The following is a 15131-nucleotide window of genomic DNA, read 5'->3' on the forward strand; positions in this document are numbered from 1 at the left end:
ATATGCATCAAAAACCAATTTTGAATCATTATTTAATTTAAACAACACAAATTAGAGTAGGTACACACCTACCTAACTGTGCCTATAGCAAAGGGAGACGGTTAGCACTCCTCTTAACAAAGGCACAACAACAATTGAACTGAAAAATGCTATTTAAGCGTAGTCGTAGATGCTTAAATTTTTGACACTAACATTTATATCGGTTTTCGGTAAAAATTTTAACATGATCGTATTCTACATTAGAATTCCTTCTAGTTGCAATATTACTTGCCGAAACTAGCCCAATATAGTTTTATCATCATTTAGTTCAGTCCTAATAGGTATTAAGAGTACTACGCAGTTATAGACACTGATAAGGGGTTGGTTCTTTCGACAATGATCTTCGAGTCATATAAAACTACTATTCTCTGCCAACAAATATAAAGTACTTAAATCCTACGATCCTTGTAAGAATTGTATTGAATTTATGTTGCCATAGAATTCTTCAATGGTTCATTGTTTCCTAAACGGCCGTAAACGCTATTGAATACGCATATATGTATGTACTTAGCTGTACTCGGTATTGGGAGGCGGAGTGTTTTGAAGTACATTATATTAATTTTAACGCTCGCATTCCATCCAAGACGCCGCGAAGTCGCGCAGCCGGCGTGAGGCGCGAGGAGAGGCGCGGCGCAGCGCCTCGCCCGCGAGGCCCCACTCCGAGCGCAGCCTACAGCCGCGGCCGGTACCCGCGCCCGCGCCACTATCTTGCCGCATTCCACGGAGCCGCAGTCGGCGCGCCCCGCGCGTGCCTTCGTGCCTTCGCCGACCCACGCGCACTCCTCGCCTCGGTTCGCTTGCTTGTCGCTTCACTTAGTCGGTTCTAAGCGCTCGCAGAGTATGCGCATTTGCGCCGCGCGACGTATCGTGCTTACGAGATCGCAAATATAGTGTGCAGTGCAGTGCTTATGCGTATTCGTGACGCCAGTTTATTGTGTTATAGCAATTGCCATTGGATTTGTTTATTGATGGTGAGTGAAGTGGTTCTACGATACGCTGTAGACGGCCGCCGTGGAAGCGCGCGCTTTCACGATGCGGCCACTTTCATTTCATACACATAGCTCGAATTCCGCGCGCCCGCGCCGTCCACTCCGCGGCCGCTGACCCTGCGCCCGCGCGTCCTTTACACCAACACTGCTGCTGAGCTAACCAAGGGCCGAGAGCCAAGACATTGGTGACTGACAAACCGGCACATAGTGCAAGTACTAGCGTATATAATGATCATTTTCGTATTGGTCTACCCGCTACAATGGTCCCATATCTAGGAAAACTTGCGTCGAAAGGCGTAAAGAACTTGGAACTGCTATTACAGTATAATTATACATACTACATAGGTATAGGTACATTATATATGTCCCAACTCACCTCCAATGACATGTCATTTATATTATGTTTTGTACAAGTTCTACTAGACTAGAAAATGTCATCTTTAAAACGTTGGTAAATTGTTCTTTATAATTTATTTACTTAAAAATGATAATGTTTCAAACATTAAACAAAGTTTATAAGCCAGTTTCGTATCCCCTGACATTTTATCATACCAGGGCTTGAAGATGATATCTAGACATTCTAAATTACATGAAACTTTGCAAAGCATTTAATCAAATAATAATTTCCTACAAAGAAATGCTACACCGGAATATGATAGTTTCAGATGAGCTGTGGTTTGAAGACAATCACGTTCTATGGAAATGTTAGGTAGATACCTATATATTCAACTCCTGAAATATTTAGTTGCCTAGTAGATTTCCTACCTAGTGCGCGTTTAAAGTTTAAACAACATACTAAATAACATACAAGGCACAAAATTACTCACATTGTGTTGAATATAGAGGAATATACCATAGGGTATTTGAACCATAAAAACCCGTTTAAAATTACGTTGATATGATGTGTAGTATAAACTATAAAAGATGAATATTGACTATTCCATGATTTTATCAAACATTTTTTCAGTAAAACTCATAATATTTACATAGCATGTTGCTAATATAATAAACTTATAAGCACTGATAAAACAGCATAAAATTACCAGTTACCCTTGACCAGTTTTTAATTTTTACGAATATACTTATGTGAGTCATATTATACATATATCTAGCCAAAACAAAATTTACTAAGAAGAAAGTAAACATGTTTTACCAGTTGTATGAGATCTGTACTTACCTTGAAGTTATTATTACCGAACTGCGTGTTAAAAAATTAAACTTGTAATGGTGATGAACATCGCGTGTTTTGTAATACCAACATTTTTTTACAAAATTAATTTCAACATTTCCCAATTATTAATTAATATTATTCTGTATATTTTACCAGTGTTTTATCGCTACGAACTCACATATAGCTTGTGTACATATGCGTTTTACGTTTTTAATTGTATAAAATTTAATAAATGCAACGGAAAACCGATTTGCGTGAAGCTAGCTAACCGCACGTTCAAATTGCTTCAGTGATTGATAAATTAAATGATTCATTAGCTCACAAACAGGCTAGGTACCGGCGCGACCGCATTCCATTGATAGCATACTGTATAAATAAAACTCACGAATGACAAGAGGTAGACGTCAGCTAGCATAAAAATTAATATCAATGTAATTGTAATTAATAACAATGTAATTTTGTAATGTACCTAATAGATATTGTGTTAAGAGACAATTTTACATCAATTTTTTAATGAGTAGGTTACTAGTTTAGTTACGCTAGACTTGTAATATACAGGTTCTGGGATTAATACTCGCCACATACCAATTTGTTATTGGATTATAGAATTTCTTATCTTCCAATGTCAAAAGAAACTATAGATATATGAATGTCGTAATCGTAATCGAAAGACCCGTACCTTAGAATAGTTTTGAACTCGGTGGGATGACTAGTAAACATTATTGTGTTTTAATTTAACCTTCTTATTTTATCTACGATAGCCTCGTTGTTACAAAACTATATTACCACAGCCAATTTAATCTCTGGCCACTTTGTATCGTTGTGTTCCCGCTATTAGGATAACTACGTCATTTACCAGGGGGATTAGAACATCTCTGTTTTATCAAAGATAATGAGCGGGATCACGTTTTATACAGAGATTTTGGTCGCAGAAACCAATGTTTACTTGTCAATTTCTTAACTTGAAAACATTTGTACTCTATACAAATAGAATAATTGTCGTCACTGAGAAAAGTTGACAAATTTTTAAAATTTTCTTAACCATGTAAAAGTTTTTATTTGATACAAAGTAACTCTTGTCCTACCTTGAACTCATCCGGTGCATGCTACAGGCAGGCTTGATCAAGATGAATATCAAGGAGGATCAAGTTATTCAGCATTTCTTCTAAAGAGCTTATCGCTTCTAAAGAGAAATCCACGTACTACTACTAGAAAACATCAATGTTTTGTTCTTATTCCCAATACTCTTCCAATACCCGTCAATGTTTGCTTTGATCCCAAGCTCTGAAACGAAGCCACAAATTACCTTATCATTGTATCGTATCTTGTTTTGTCGGACTTAGTTTCTGTGACAAAACTGTAACCTCATCCCATTGCCCTTACAGCTCGTGCCGATATTTCATTTTGATGTTCATTTGATGTGGAAACACAAACTGTTTAGTGATGTACTCATTCAAAGACAATGAAGAACATGATAATGAAAATAACAAACAATGAGAGCAACGAAGATAATATTATTGTCTTAGGCATATCTAGGCTACGTCGGACACGTCATGATCATGAATAACCGAGAAGTAAGCATATATATCCTTCAAACAAAACACAGTATTTTGTTTGTTAAAAATGGTTGTGAGTTTTTATTTCTTTTAGATAAATATAAAAACATTAATTAGCATTCCATAAAATAGTTTATTATGCATTTTTCCGAATTTGGGAAAAAATTTCGTTATACTGGTATACATTTGCCTTACGCAAATTATGACATTTCGAAAAATTAAACATCAAACTTGTATGAAACCATCTATAAGTATACTGCCATATAAAACTAGATGTGTTCCGCGTTTAGGAATATTCTTGTGTAACGCGCTTTTACTAGTTTAATATCTTTTAAAAGAGATGCTTCTGTCGAAATTGTTATATGAATAACAAGATTTCAATAAAATTAAGTTGAATTATTTTTATAATAATTAAACGCAATTGATATAAAGTGCAAGGTACGTAAAACTAATTATAGTCTGTGCAAATCATTATAAATTTGACAGTCTAGAAATATAAAGTGGGAAATCTCTGCGTTATCTGGGGGTATACCTGTTTTATACGAGAGATAATATGTATGTTCAGGTGGTATGCATAAACTTATTATTATCTAGACGAGCCGATAATACGTCAAACTTATATGAAATATATCAATCTAGAGGTAGGACATCTATGGCTGTATGGTTTATGAAAGACTACAACTTGTTCAACTACTGTTATGAATAATATTAATAACAAAAGTTGGTAACTCGTGTGAAGCTTTAGCTTAGTTTAACCTTAAATTGCAATCTAAAACCAATAAACGACAATACTTAATTTGTATGTATACCTTTTGCCGTAGTTTTCTGATTTTTTTTTAAATTTAGCACACACCTTTAGTCCTGATGTCAATACAATTTTTCATATTCATTGTCATTGTAAATATAAAATAGCTGTCATTACAAAATGGCTGATGGCATATTTTTTAACAACCCCTCGACATGGGTATCAAATGATAAGATTTGGCTAATAGGACAAAGTAGTAAAACCAAATTAAAACATTAACTATAAACTTAAAAATTAATTGATTGCAGAAGGAATTGGCTTAAATATTTTTTTTTATTTGTTGCTCTTGAATTTTTATAAAACTGATGTACGGGAAAAACGTGCCAAACAATTTGTTCTAGGTCTAGTTGTTTAGATAAAACTAATATTTGTTTGTATCATGAACTTGCTTGAATACATTTTGGTAAATCTTTTTCTCCAAAAAAGGTCAACTTAATGTTTGACAACGATTAATTGTGAATTTTATTTCACATTACATGAATTTTATTCAAATTATCATCTTACTCTCGTCTTATTATTTTTATCAAGATGCCAACTTTAGCGAGGCGTCGAAAAGACCGGTTAAACAAGGTCCACACCGGCAATTTACAACCAAAAAAAAACAAACGTATTTACATAAATTTCCAGGGCCGCACAGCCCATAGACGACGGCATTCCTCGAGATTCCATTATCGTCATAACAATGCGCAAGTGTCAAAAGTGTTGGCAAGATGTCGAAAAGTGGAGGCAACGACGACCATCGGTATGCGAGGACGCAAGATGCGGTCTGCGCGGCGGGGGGCGGGGTGGAGGTAAAGGGGGAGGGGGCTCGGCATCTGAAGGTCGTCCGCATTCCACGCGTCGCCGTCCGCGGCTACCGCGCTTACGTAGCGCCCCCCTCCCCGCGGCCCGTTCCCGCCGCCCGCACTCCGCGACCGGTTGCCCCCACCCGCCGCGCCTCACCGCCATCACAGACTATCGCGCATTTACTAAAACAAAAAACTTGTTCTTATAGCTATCAAGAGCCAAAGAGCCGCTGAGGTACCGGATGCGATGAAATTTATTCGCATCTAGTTTTTTTTTTAAAGAAGCTTGTGGTGCTACATTCCAAGTATCATGTTTATATACAAAATGTACATAAAGTCCACGTACGCATTTTAAGAAAACACACATCTTAATTTTATATACGAAAACAATGTAACAGGAAATAGAAAAAAAATATTAAATACTGAAATTAATCCATCCCACGGGATCCTTACATTTTGTCTGGGTGCAAGATAGTTTATAGGTTATTCCAGACAGTAAATATATATTTTAAATTTCATCCAGGTTCGTAAAAATCCAGTCAAACCATGACAAGATTTTTTAAATCTTTTCAACTTTGTCCAATACGTACGGTGCAATTGCCATTTTCGCCCAAGTAATCTGAGGTACTTCGGTGTCTTTCCCGGACACACAGAATAATATGAATTATCTCTTCACATTCAAATATCTCCTTGTCACCTACAAATCTCTCCTCTTAACATACCCAAAGCTTTTTATTTGTTTCTTAATTTCTCTATAACCGTAATTCTATCAATGATGACGAAATAAATGTATTAGACTGTTGCCCTACTTTGATTTTTCTATGTTAATAGTTATAACCAGTCTTATAACTCAAAATTACATTTTAGTTTTATCCAGTTTTATTTACGATGTAGCAAACATGGGTTTGTACGTAAAACATTCCTAAATTTTGTTTACATCATATTTAACAATCAACCTAGACACTTGCCTATATTTACTAAAATATTTCGTGAAAAGAAATTAAGTTCTAAAAAATCACATTTAAAATAAAAAATTTAAAATATGTTATTTCTGCTGGAGTTCGCATCTCACATAAATTTTAACTGTATTTTAAATAATAATATAAAAGTCACTTGAAAAATAAAAGTGCCATGTAAAACAAACTTTTAGGTCAAAAGTCTATTGTACTATAAAACCCGAACAACTTTGTTTTAAACAAAGTTTGCGTTGAAGCAGGTAGCAGAAAGCAAAATTTATAAAAAAAAAGATTGGAATGCACAGATGGTGGCGGTACATCCCCTTCGGCATTAGAACTGCAAATGTACATTTTAAATACAATATCCGAAACTGTTTTTGCTCAGGTTATTTCTTTCGTGAATTTAATTTCCTTATATGATATTTAATATCAATCAATCAATCAATCAAATATACAAATTAAGGAGTGATGTTCACATAAATCGTAAGCATTTTTACTAATAGTTGCGAGTGCCATAAAATATACTTCATTACTTCATACACAAATTGTGATTTTTAAAAATAGCACGTCTTCTTACTTACAATGACAGATCTTCCACGTTTGGATAAACATTCGTACAAGTTGACTTTCCCGTTTTAGGTCTAGTTTTGATTTTAAGTCAACTAGCGTTGATGTTAAGGAAGTTATTTTGTTGTTTCCAGAGCGAGTAACAGTTGTCTCGAGATGCGACATGCGCGCTCTGTGTTCGGTTCGCGGGCCGCTCGGGGAGGGCGGAGAGCGCGCGCTCGCGGCCGGCGCGCGCCTGCTGGCCCTGCGCACGCCCGCACACCCGCAGCCGCTGCACTTCGTCGTCGAGGCCAAAGCAAGAGTCAAACAACTCAAAACGCTGGCCGATTCTCATGCACAGCTACAGGGCATGACCGACACCGAACTCTTTGGATTAGCAATCATGCAAAGTAAATTACTTTTTGAGGTAAATTCTTATAAGATTTTTCTCGAATCGCGTACTAATAAACTTCACTTTCAGATGGCGAGTATCTGTTTGTTGATGTGGAAAGCAAACTATCAAAATATGCACCAAAGAGTTGGAGATCATCTCATACACATGTAAGTTATTTCTACTTGTAATATTTTTATACTTAAATATTAACAATTCTACATGTTTACAGTAGTGCCAAATCCTATATTTAAATTAAATGTTTCTCTGTTTATTATTTACAGGGCTTGGATGCAAATGGAAAACCATTGCTTGAGCTCCACCTAGTCGTACAGTTTCACGTAGAAAGTCCACTTTTGTTGCCCGATGAAGGCGGCCGACATTTATATTTTTTACAATTGCTACACAATTTACGAACAAGAGATGGATTGCCAGCCGAGGTTGTGCTGTTACTTATTGGGCTAGCTCTACAAGCGAAATATGGAGATGCTGAAGCATATGATGACCGGGATTATTTCAAATTGGAAGACTATGCACCTTCTTCGCTTAATGGGGATTGGGTAAATGCAGCTGTACGTGGTTGTCATCAAGAACACAAAGGTTTGTCTAAAGCAGACGCAGAGACCAGATTTATACGCGAAATATGCCTACTTTCAGATACAATAAACTCTCACAGGTATCGTTTAAAACAAACGAAAACAGAATCAGAACCAGGGACAGTCTGGCTTTTAGTTACTGCGAAAGGAATAAAAATATTACCTGATAGTGGACCAGTATCGAATTTCATTTGGAGCTCAATAGGAAAATTAAGTTTCGATAGAAAGAAATTTGAAATTCGCACTGAACTAGGAAAAATTACACTGTATTCTTCAAGCGAAGAAAAATGTAAATATTTGTTTGCACTATGCAAAGAGACTCACCAATTCTCGATGAAGATTTCTTCAAAACTCAATGAGATTTTGAGGCGCGAAGAAGAAGAACGTAAAATTTGTTACGGATATTCCAAAACGCTCAATTTCCAGTTTTGTCAGAACAAAAGTGAACAAAGGATATCTTTAATATCTTCGACTAGCTCAAACACAACATCGGGAATTGTCAGCGACAGAGTCCAATCGGAGGACGAGTTAGAAATTATGATCGACTCGCCCCCAGCACCTTCAACGGAGAGTTTAGCGTTTGCTCACTTATTAGACTGCTCAAATTCATACCTTATACGACACATGCCGCAAGATAATCAACCTTTAAAGAAAACATCATCTTTACAATTACAGAAGGCTAAAATGCGCGTGAAAAAAAAAGACGAAGGGGAGAGTTCTTTTAACAATGAAGTTACGGTAGAAAGACCAAACTCCACTTGCCAAGATGAAAATAATTCATTGAATGATCAAAGCCCCAATGAAACTTTATTAGACAGCCCTGTTTCTGGAAAGATTAAATGTCCCGGGTCCCAATGTTCGTCCTCTTGCAGCACGGTTATTATGAATCGAGCGGGTCTTAGCACCCTAAGCAGAGCATCCAATGGAAGCAGCTTGGAACTAAGTTTTAATCATACAGCTCAGAATTCAATGATTAGTGACAACAGTACAGAAGGAATTGACGTAGAGTACAGTCAAGATACAGCGTCAGCTCTATATGACGGTTTAGGCCAACCTGCAACAATTGCTGCCTCTAGTGAAACCAGTGGGGTTTACACTATGGGTAGCTCCGAACTCACAACAAGATCGAAAACGTACACAATGTCTGAAGACTGTAGAACTGAATACGGAAGTTCACATTACGACAGTTATAAGACACCGAAAGAAAATGATCTTGCTGATTTCGATAGTGTTTCTTCCATCTTAAAAAATAAATCTGAGAGAAACATGATGACGTCTAGTACTCTGCGCCTTCAAGCTTCGTTATCAAATGCTGATTGTGTCGACGGTGTCAACGCGTTTTGCAATCAAGACCATGTTGACAAAGACAGTCTTTATCGAGAACGTGCAAATTCTAATGTTAGTGCCATTTCTTTTCATGGTGATGGTAGTGACCCGACGGATAATAAACGTAATTTACTAAGTGCAAGTGAGTTAAGCGATCTGATAGTAGGGCGAGGTGTGTACCCAAAAAATCAATCCGTAAGTGACACATTTGATTCGGTGTCGGACTATGTTAGATTGCCCTTACCGTTTTCTGGTGATAGTTACCTTCAAGGACACGAAGATACAGCTCCCTCAGATGACAACTACCTTAATAATGCATTTTTCGATAGACCTCCAACGCCACCGACGAGAATCGATAGCCGTAAGTCTCATAATCTGTCCCTACCAAATATTTTAGAAATCGATGGAAGCTTGCCAGTCCCACCAACTTTTCCGGAAAAACCGCCGCCACCTTATGAATATAATCACAAAACCCTTTCGTCTCTCAATACAGACACTAAGCCTCCACCAGCTTATCCTGGAACAACTGGTGTAACTAGAAAACAAAAAAGCGACAAAGAAGAAGTGGCAGCTAGAGTTGTGACTTCTAAACCGATGATAACAATTCTAAAAGCGGAGGCAGGTGAAGTGAATACTTCTAGCGAACGGACATTTGCTAGCCCTATGGTCTTAGAACACAGATTTCAGAAATCGAAAAGACATCAAGCTTCTAGTCGTAGAGCAGAAAGGTCGAAGTTAGCACAAGGAATAACCAATAGTCTGTCACCATCGCGGGAAATACCACTGCACGGAGTAGATTCAAACGTGTTTGTAGCAATGATGAAACTCCCCCCGCCCCCGCCGCCGCCCAGACACTCTCGCCTACCTCCGCCGCCGCCCGCTGCACGCTTGCCGCCACCACCTCCGCCGCTAAATCCAGTCTTTCATCAACAACTGTACAGTGACGTAGATTACGTTTACTACCCACTTCAGGATCCTGCAGTATCCCAACAAAACTACCTTGATCATAAATTTACAGAATCCCGATTATCAAATATCCATAAAAGTAACATTCAGTATCGTAGTACACCATATCTATCGACTTCTCTATCTGCCTCGTCCACCTATGGATCGATACAAAATCTATCCGATTCATACATCCAAACACCGGGTGTGCGGACTAGTTGGTACTCGATGACCAGCAGGACGTCGCTCAGTTCCCATTCTATAAATTTCGAGAGGCCGCCCTTACCGCCGACTATTCCAGATATCGCTACTTTTTCCAGAACTAAATCTCAAGAAAACATTTTGAGTGTCAAGGATCCACCACCCGTGAAACTGAGACGCATGCCTCCACCGCCGCCTCCACCGTACGAATACAAGAAGAAGTTGCCCACGCAACTGAGAGAAGCAAAAATTCCGAATTTTAATGTTAATGTTAATAGCGATGTTAAAGTCGTTAAAAGTAGAGATTCTAATTGTGATTTAGATATAAAAACACTTAGGGAAAAAAGCAAGAACTTAGATTTGCCGTTAATAGCAGCGTTATGCAACGATCGTTCGTTGTTAAAGCAAACGAAAGCTTTTGGTGCTCCAAAGTTGGTTAAACAAACAGGTAGTGACTGTGAAAGTGAACTTAAAAGTGCCAAGCCCGTTCAACACACCACCGATACCGTAGATCTTAAGAATAAACAAGAAATAAACACTAGAAGACCCGTCCCCGTACCGGGAACTCAGAAGAAAATTGTAATGCGTAATCCAACTGACAAACTTCCAGCATTGCCCGGTGCTGAAACTCATACACCTAGAGCATTATCTAATACATACGTAATGCATCCGAATGTCGCCGTTAAAAGCAAAAAAATTCAGCCTAATATGTGACATTAAATTCCAACTTATTTCTTGTGAATCCTTCCAGTGCTATGAGCCTCATATACACATCATAACCTAAAAGACTGAGATTAGTTAGATATTTACGCTGACTCGAATTTTCGTTTTAAACATTAACTAATATTTTAAAATCATTTGTTTATTACGAAATTCGATTTAATGATGATTATATCTTTCATTAGTACAAGTTGTATGAATCAAATGTAAAGAAAGATATTTTGATGTGTATGTATAATTAGGAACCAAAATATACACTTATTTTTTTATTACCATGAAAGTATTTTTACGTCACCCTAAATAAACTCTATTATAATAAACATTAAGACATTCCAATAGCTCAATATATTTTTGACCAATCTCAATACATGCCATATTTCTATTGAAAGTTTTCTATTTTTGTATAATATTTTATTTGAAGACGTATGTTTCGTTATCGGATTTACTAATTCGTAAAAATATGTTTAAACGCAAGTAAATATGAACACATATAAAATTTCTTGAAGAAAATTTAAACTAGAGTCAAAACTTTATTTTGCAGTTTCTGTTAAAATGCAACTTTTGTAAATGCTGGAAGCTTTGTTGAACTGTTTTACAAATTATTTATTAAAATTTGTTCATTTTAAATTCTCTATTAAATAGCGAATTTTCGTTGTAATAATAATAATAGTAATACTCAATGAACATACATAGATATATAATCTATAGATCTGGAGCACACGTTAAAAGAAAAGAGATTGCCTTTTAGTGCGGTAATTTCCCTCAGTGTTGTCAATTATAATACAAAATTAAATTTGGCAAATCGACTTTCAATTAGACGTCAAACTTGTATAAAACACTCCATCTGTAGGTTATATATCAATAGTTTTATATAAACCAGAGATATGAAGGTATGATGAACATATTAATGTAAAATCGGATGTTTAGTCGTAAAAATAATAGTAATGTAATAATTTTCAACTATTTATTGACTACAGTCATGTATATATACCACAACACTATTATAATAAGTACATTATATTTTCTACGTGTACAAATGTATAATAAAAATCTTTAGTATAAAGCATGATTTTTTGTTTCTATGGTAACTTTTTATCTTTGGTCTTAGAGATCGAAAGAGCTACAGGTAAAACCTTAATATTTTAAAATACTGAAAAATATATCTTTGATAATGTTATAGTCAATATTAATGATAAAATAAAAAAATAGTAAAAAGAATCTAAAATTACAATAAACAAAACAAGGCTAATACTACAAAAATGTATAGTTTAACTACACAAAGATTCAAACTTGAGTATACATCAAAATAAAATAATATTCAATTTAGGTGTTTCACGTAAAACTAAAACTAACAAATAGATGGGTTAGTTGAACTATAAAATTATATTATTCATACGCCTATTTTCACTCAAATACTTATACATACTTTGATTGTTAGTCTAAAATATTAATATTTTACTTTTCTAATTTTAAAATCATTGCAGAATTTGGTGAAAATGTAACATTTTCAAAGTATAGGACTTCACCAATAGAGGAATCATTTGTGCTGACCATGATTGCGCCACTGTAAAACATTGATGATAGATCTGTTGAAATTGACTTACCACCAAAGTTTCCAATAAAAACGCAACTGTTGCGCCGAGGAAACCAACGTTCAATAATAATCAAATTCTCTTCAGTAATACGAATTTTCATATTCCTAGCTGCACTACCATCTTTGAAAATAGCTCTCAAATAAATTGTCGGTGTCTTCAATCTAATTTCAATAAATTTCTTTATAATGTTTAAATAATGATATCTAGGTCCAGATATAGGTTTTGAATTCCACGGTAAAATGGATGCACTCTCATTATTACCAGTAAAACTCATACTTACTAAATTATGAATTTTATTATATTCATGAAAATCTTTTTCAGCTTCATTTTTAGATAAACCTTTCAGACCTATTTCATCGCCATAAAATAAACTTATAGTACCAGGTAATGACATTTCAAGAGCTGTTAAAGCTAGAGTATTATTTGAAAATCGAGAAGAAACCCTTTCACTGTTAACATTACCAACATTCCACAGAATCCATGGATAATGTGCTTTAGCCCTTAAAGTTCCAAAGACAACTTTATCAATATGGTTTTTCAAGCCTTTAACACCTTCATTTAAATCTAAATGAACATCAATAAGGTCTATTCTATTAAGGAAAACTGTAAGATGATCACCTTTAGTTAACTCTAAAGCTTTTTCACTAGCAATCAGAATTTTACCACCTCCAATAATATGCTTCCAAATCTGCAGTGACTTTGCAAAATTCACATCTTCAACAAAGTTTTCCAAATTTTTTAAGTAAAATCCATCTACATTTTGTGCTTGGGACCAAAACTTAATAGCAGCAGACATGTCACTGAAGCCTACTGATGTATCATTTGTCAAAAGTGAAGTATGGTTAGAATTTTTAGTTTCTATAGATGCAACCATACTTAAAACTGGGATATCTAAAATGATGTACATTTCTTTATCATGTATTGCTTTTACTAGATCTTGAAAATCTTTTAGAACCCCCAAACTTCTATCAACTTTAAGTAAGTAGGTTGTATGATTATAATTTTCAGGGTAATCTTGAGCTTCAAATATATAATTAAGTCTCACTGTATTACACCCTAAATCTTTGATATAATCAAGTTTTTTTATAAGACCTTTTAAATCACCAAATCCATCATCATTTGAATCTTTGAAACTAGCTGGAAATACTTCATAAAACACTTTACCTTGGTGCCATGGCAAATCTGGATCACATGATTTAGGAATGGTAATGACCATAGCTATTATTGCCCCTAAACAAGCCACAAGCCCAGAGATAACTACCCACAATAATATTTTTCTAATAATAACCCAGTTCCAATTCACAAAGTTTGGTAATTTTCTATTGTTTACATTCAGGTTCCCATTGATTTTACAACCTTCAGGCTGAAATAAAAAAAGTAAAAAGGTAATATAAAGCCTATTTCTTCAGGAAATAGACAAATTTATCTTCTGTGTTATTAAATGAGTTAACACAGACCACATCCCACTGTACATTTCCCATATCTATTCTACACTTCTTTTAATAACAAGCTTGAAACAAATTATGTTAATTTTAATACTTACTTGGCCAACAATAAGATCACCATTTTTACTAAGAGTTTGATAATCCAACATACTAATGTTGTTTATTAACTGTGCACTGACAGGATCTTGAACCACAGAATTGGAATCTCCAGATGAGCTAGAATCACCAGCAGAAGCATCTGCAAAAAGAATCTAATCTCTAATCCACTGTAAGAAGTAAGAATGTAAAGAATATATATACATGCCTTTGAAATATATAATGTGCTGTATTGCAAGTTAGTTGCATAGATATGTTTTAAATATGTAACATTCATTGTTCTAAAAAAAACTAATAAATTCATAGTCACCTGAATTTTGCATTGCATTGGTAATCTTGGAATCTTCTGCTATATTAAGGAATTGTCCTTCATTCATTTCTTCTGAAAGAGGATGCTTAAAGTCTAAAGGAGTGGGACTTGGAGTCATGGGCAACAATAAGCAAGTTGAAGATTTTACACCTCTAAGGTAATCGATGGTTTCCAAATCAGTAGCTTCATTGCTGCAGCTCGTCTCAGGTAAATCATTCATTTTTGCTTCGTTCGTAAAACTACTCTCATAAGAAATTGAAACTGAACCACGATATAAAACAACCTATAAGTGTTTGTATTAAGAATTATATTTTGAAACACTTTGTAAATAAACTGAAAGGCTTACAGTACTGTCTTAGCCTTGGCTAAGTTACTTATAAGAGATGAGCTTTTTATAGCTTTCGCTTTCGGCCAAAAATTTATACTTTTGGCATCTTGTCAAAATTGATTTTTGACAGTTGACAATCAATAGGGATGGAATGCAGGCAAGCGAAACTTTTATAATCTGTGCTACAAATAGAACGCAAACGGAGATCCTCTATCTTGAAAATTGTGTATCTATCTCATAACTTGTTCATTGAAAATGACAATTTTTATTCTCCGTTTGTGTATCTAATTAGTCAAGAGTCCCATCTCTTATATAATAATAATAATAAATC

General features: G+C 35.4%; 2 protein-coding genes across 2 annotated transcripts; one reads left to right on the plus strand and one right to left on the minus strand.

Moving 5' to 3' along the window:
* Positions 1 to 759: 759 nt before the first annotated feature.
* Positions 760 to 12095, plus strand: ex (FERM domain containing expanded). Its single transcript, XM_013322817.1, has 4 exons — positions 760 to 1010; positions 7003 to 7257; positions 7329 to 7408; positions 7523 to 12095. Exons 2-4 carry the CDS (start codon positions 7032 to 7034, stop codon positions 11018 to 11020), a joined length of 3804 nt encoding a protein of 1267 aa, XP_013178271.1. The 5' UTR covers positions 760 to 1010; positions 7003 to 7031; the 3' UTR covers positions 11021 to 12095.
* A 295-nt stretch (positions 12096 to 12390) lies between these two features.
* On the minus strand, positions 12391 to 14914 carry LOC106124012 (oligo-1,6-glucosidase). Its single transcript, XM_013320451.1, has 3 exons — positions 14473 to 14914; positions 14165 to 14304; positions 12391 to 13984 (listed from the first exon to the last, which is right to left on the minus strand). The coding sequence occupies exons 1-3, from the start codon at positions 14690 to 14692 to the stop codon at positions 12482 to 12484; spliced, it is 1863 nt and encodes a 620-aa protein (XP_013175905.1). The 5' UTR covers positions 14693 to 14914; the 3' UTR covers positions 12391 to 12481.
* Positions 14915 to 15131: the final 217 nt, after the last annotated feature.

This window comes from Papilio xuthus, unplaced genomic scaffold, assembly GCF_000836235.2.
Source record: "Papilio xuthus unplaced genomic scaffold, Pxut_1.1 DF828952.1, whole genome shotgun sequence".
Lineage (NCBI taxonomy): Eukaryota > Metazoa > Arthropoda > Insecta > Lepidoptera > Papilionidae > Papilio > Papilio xuthus.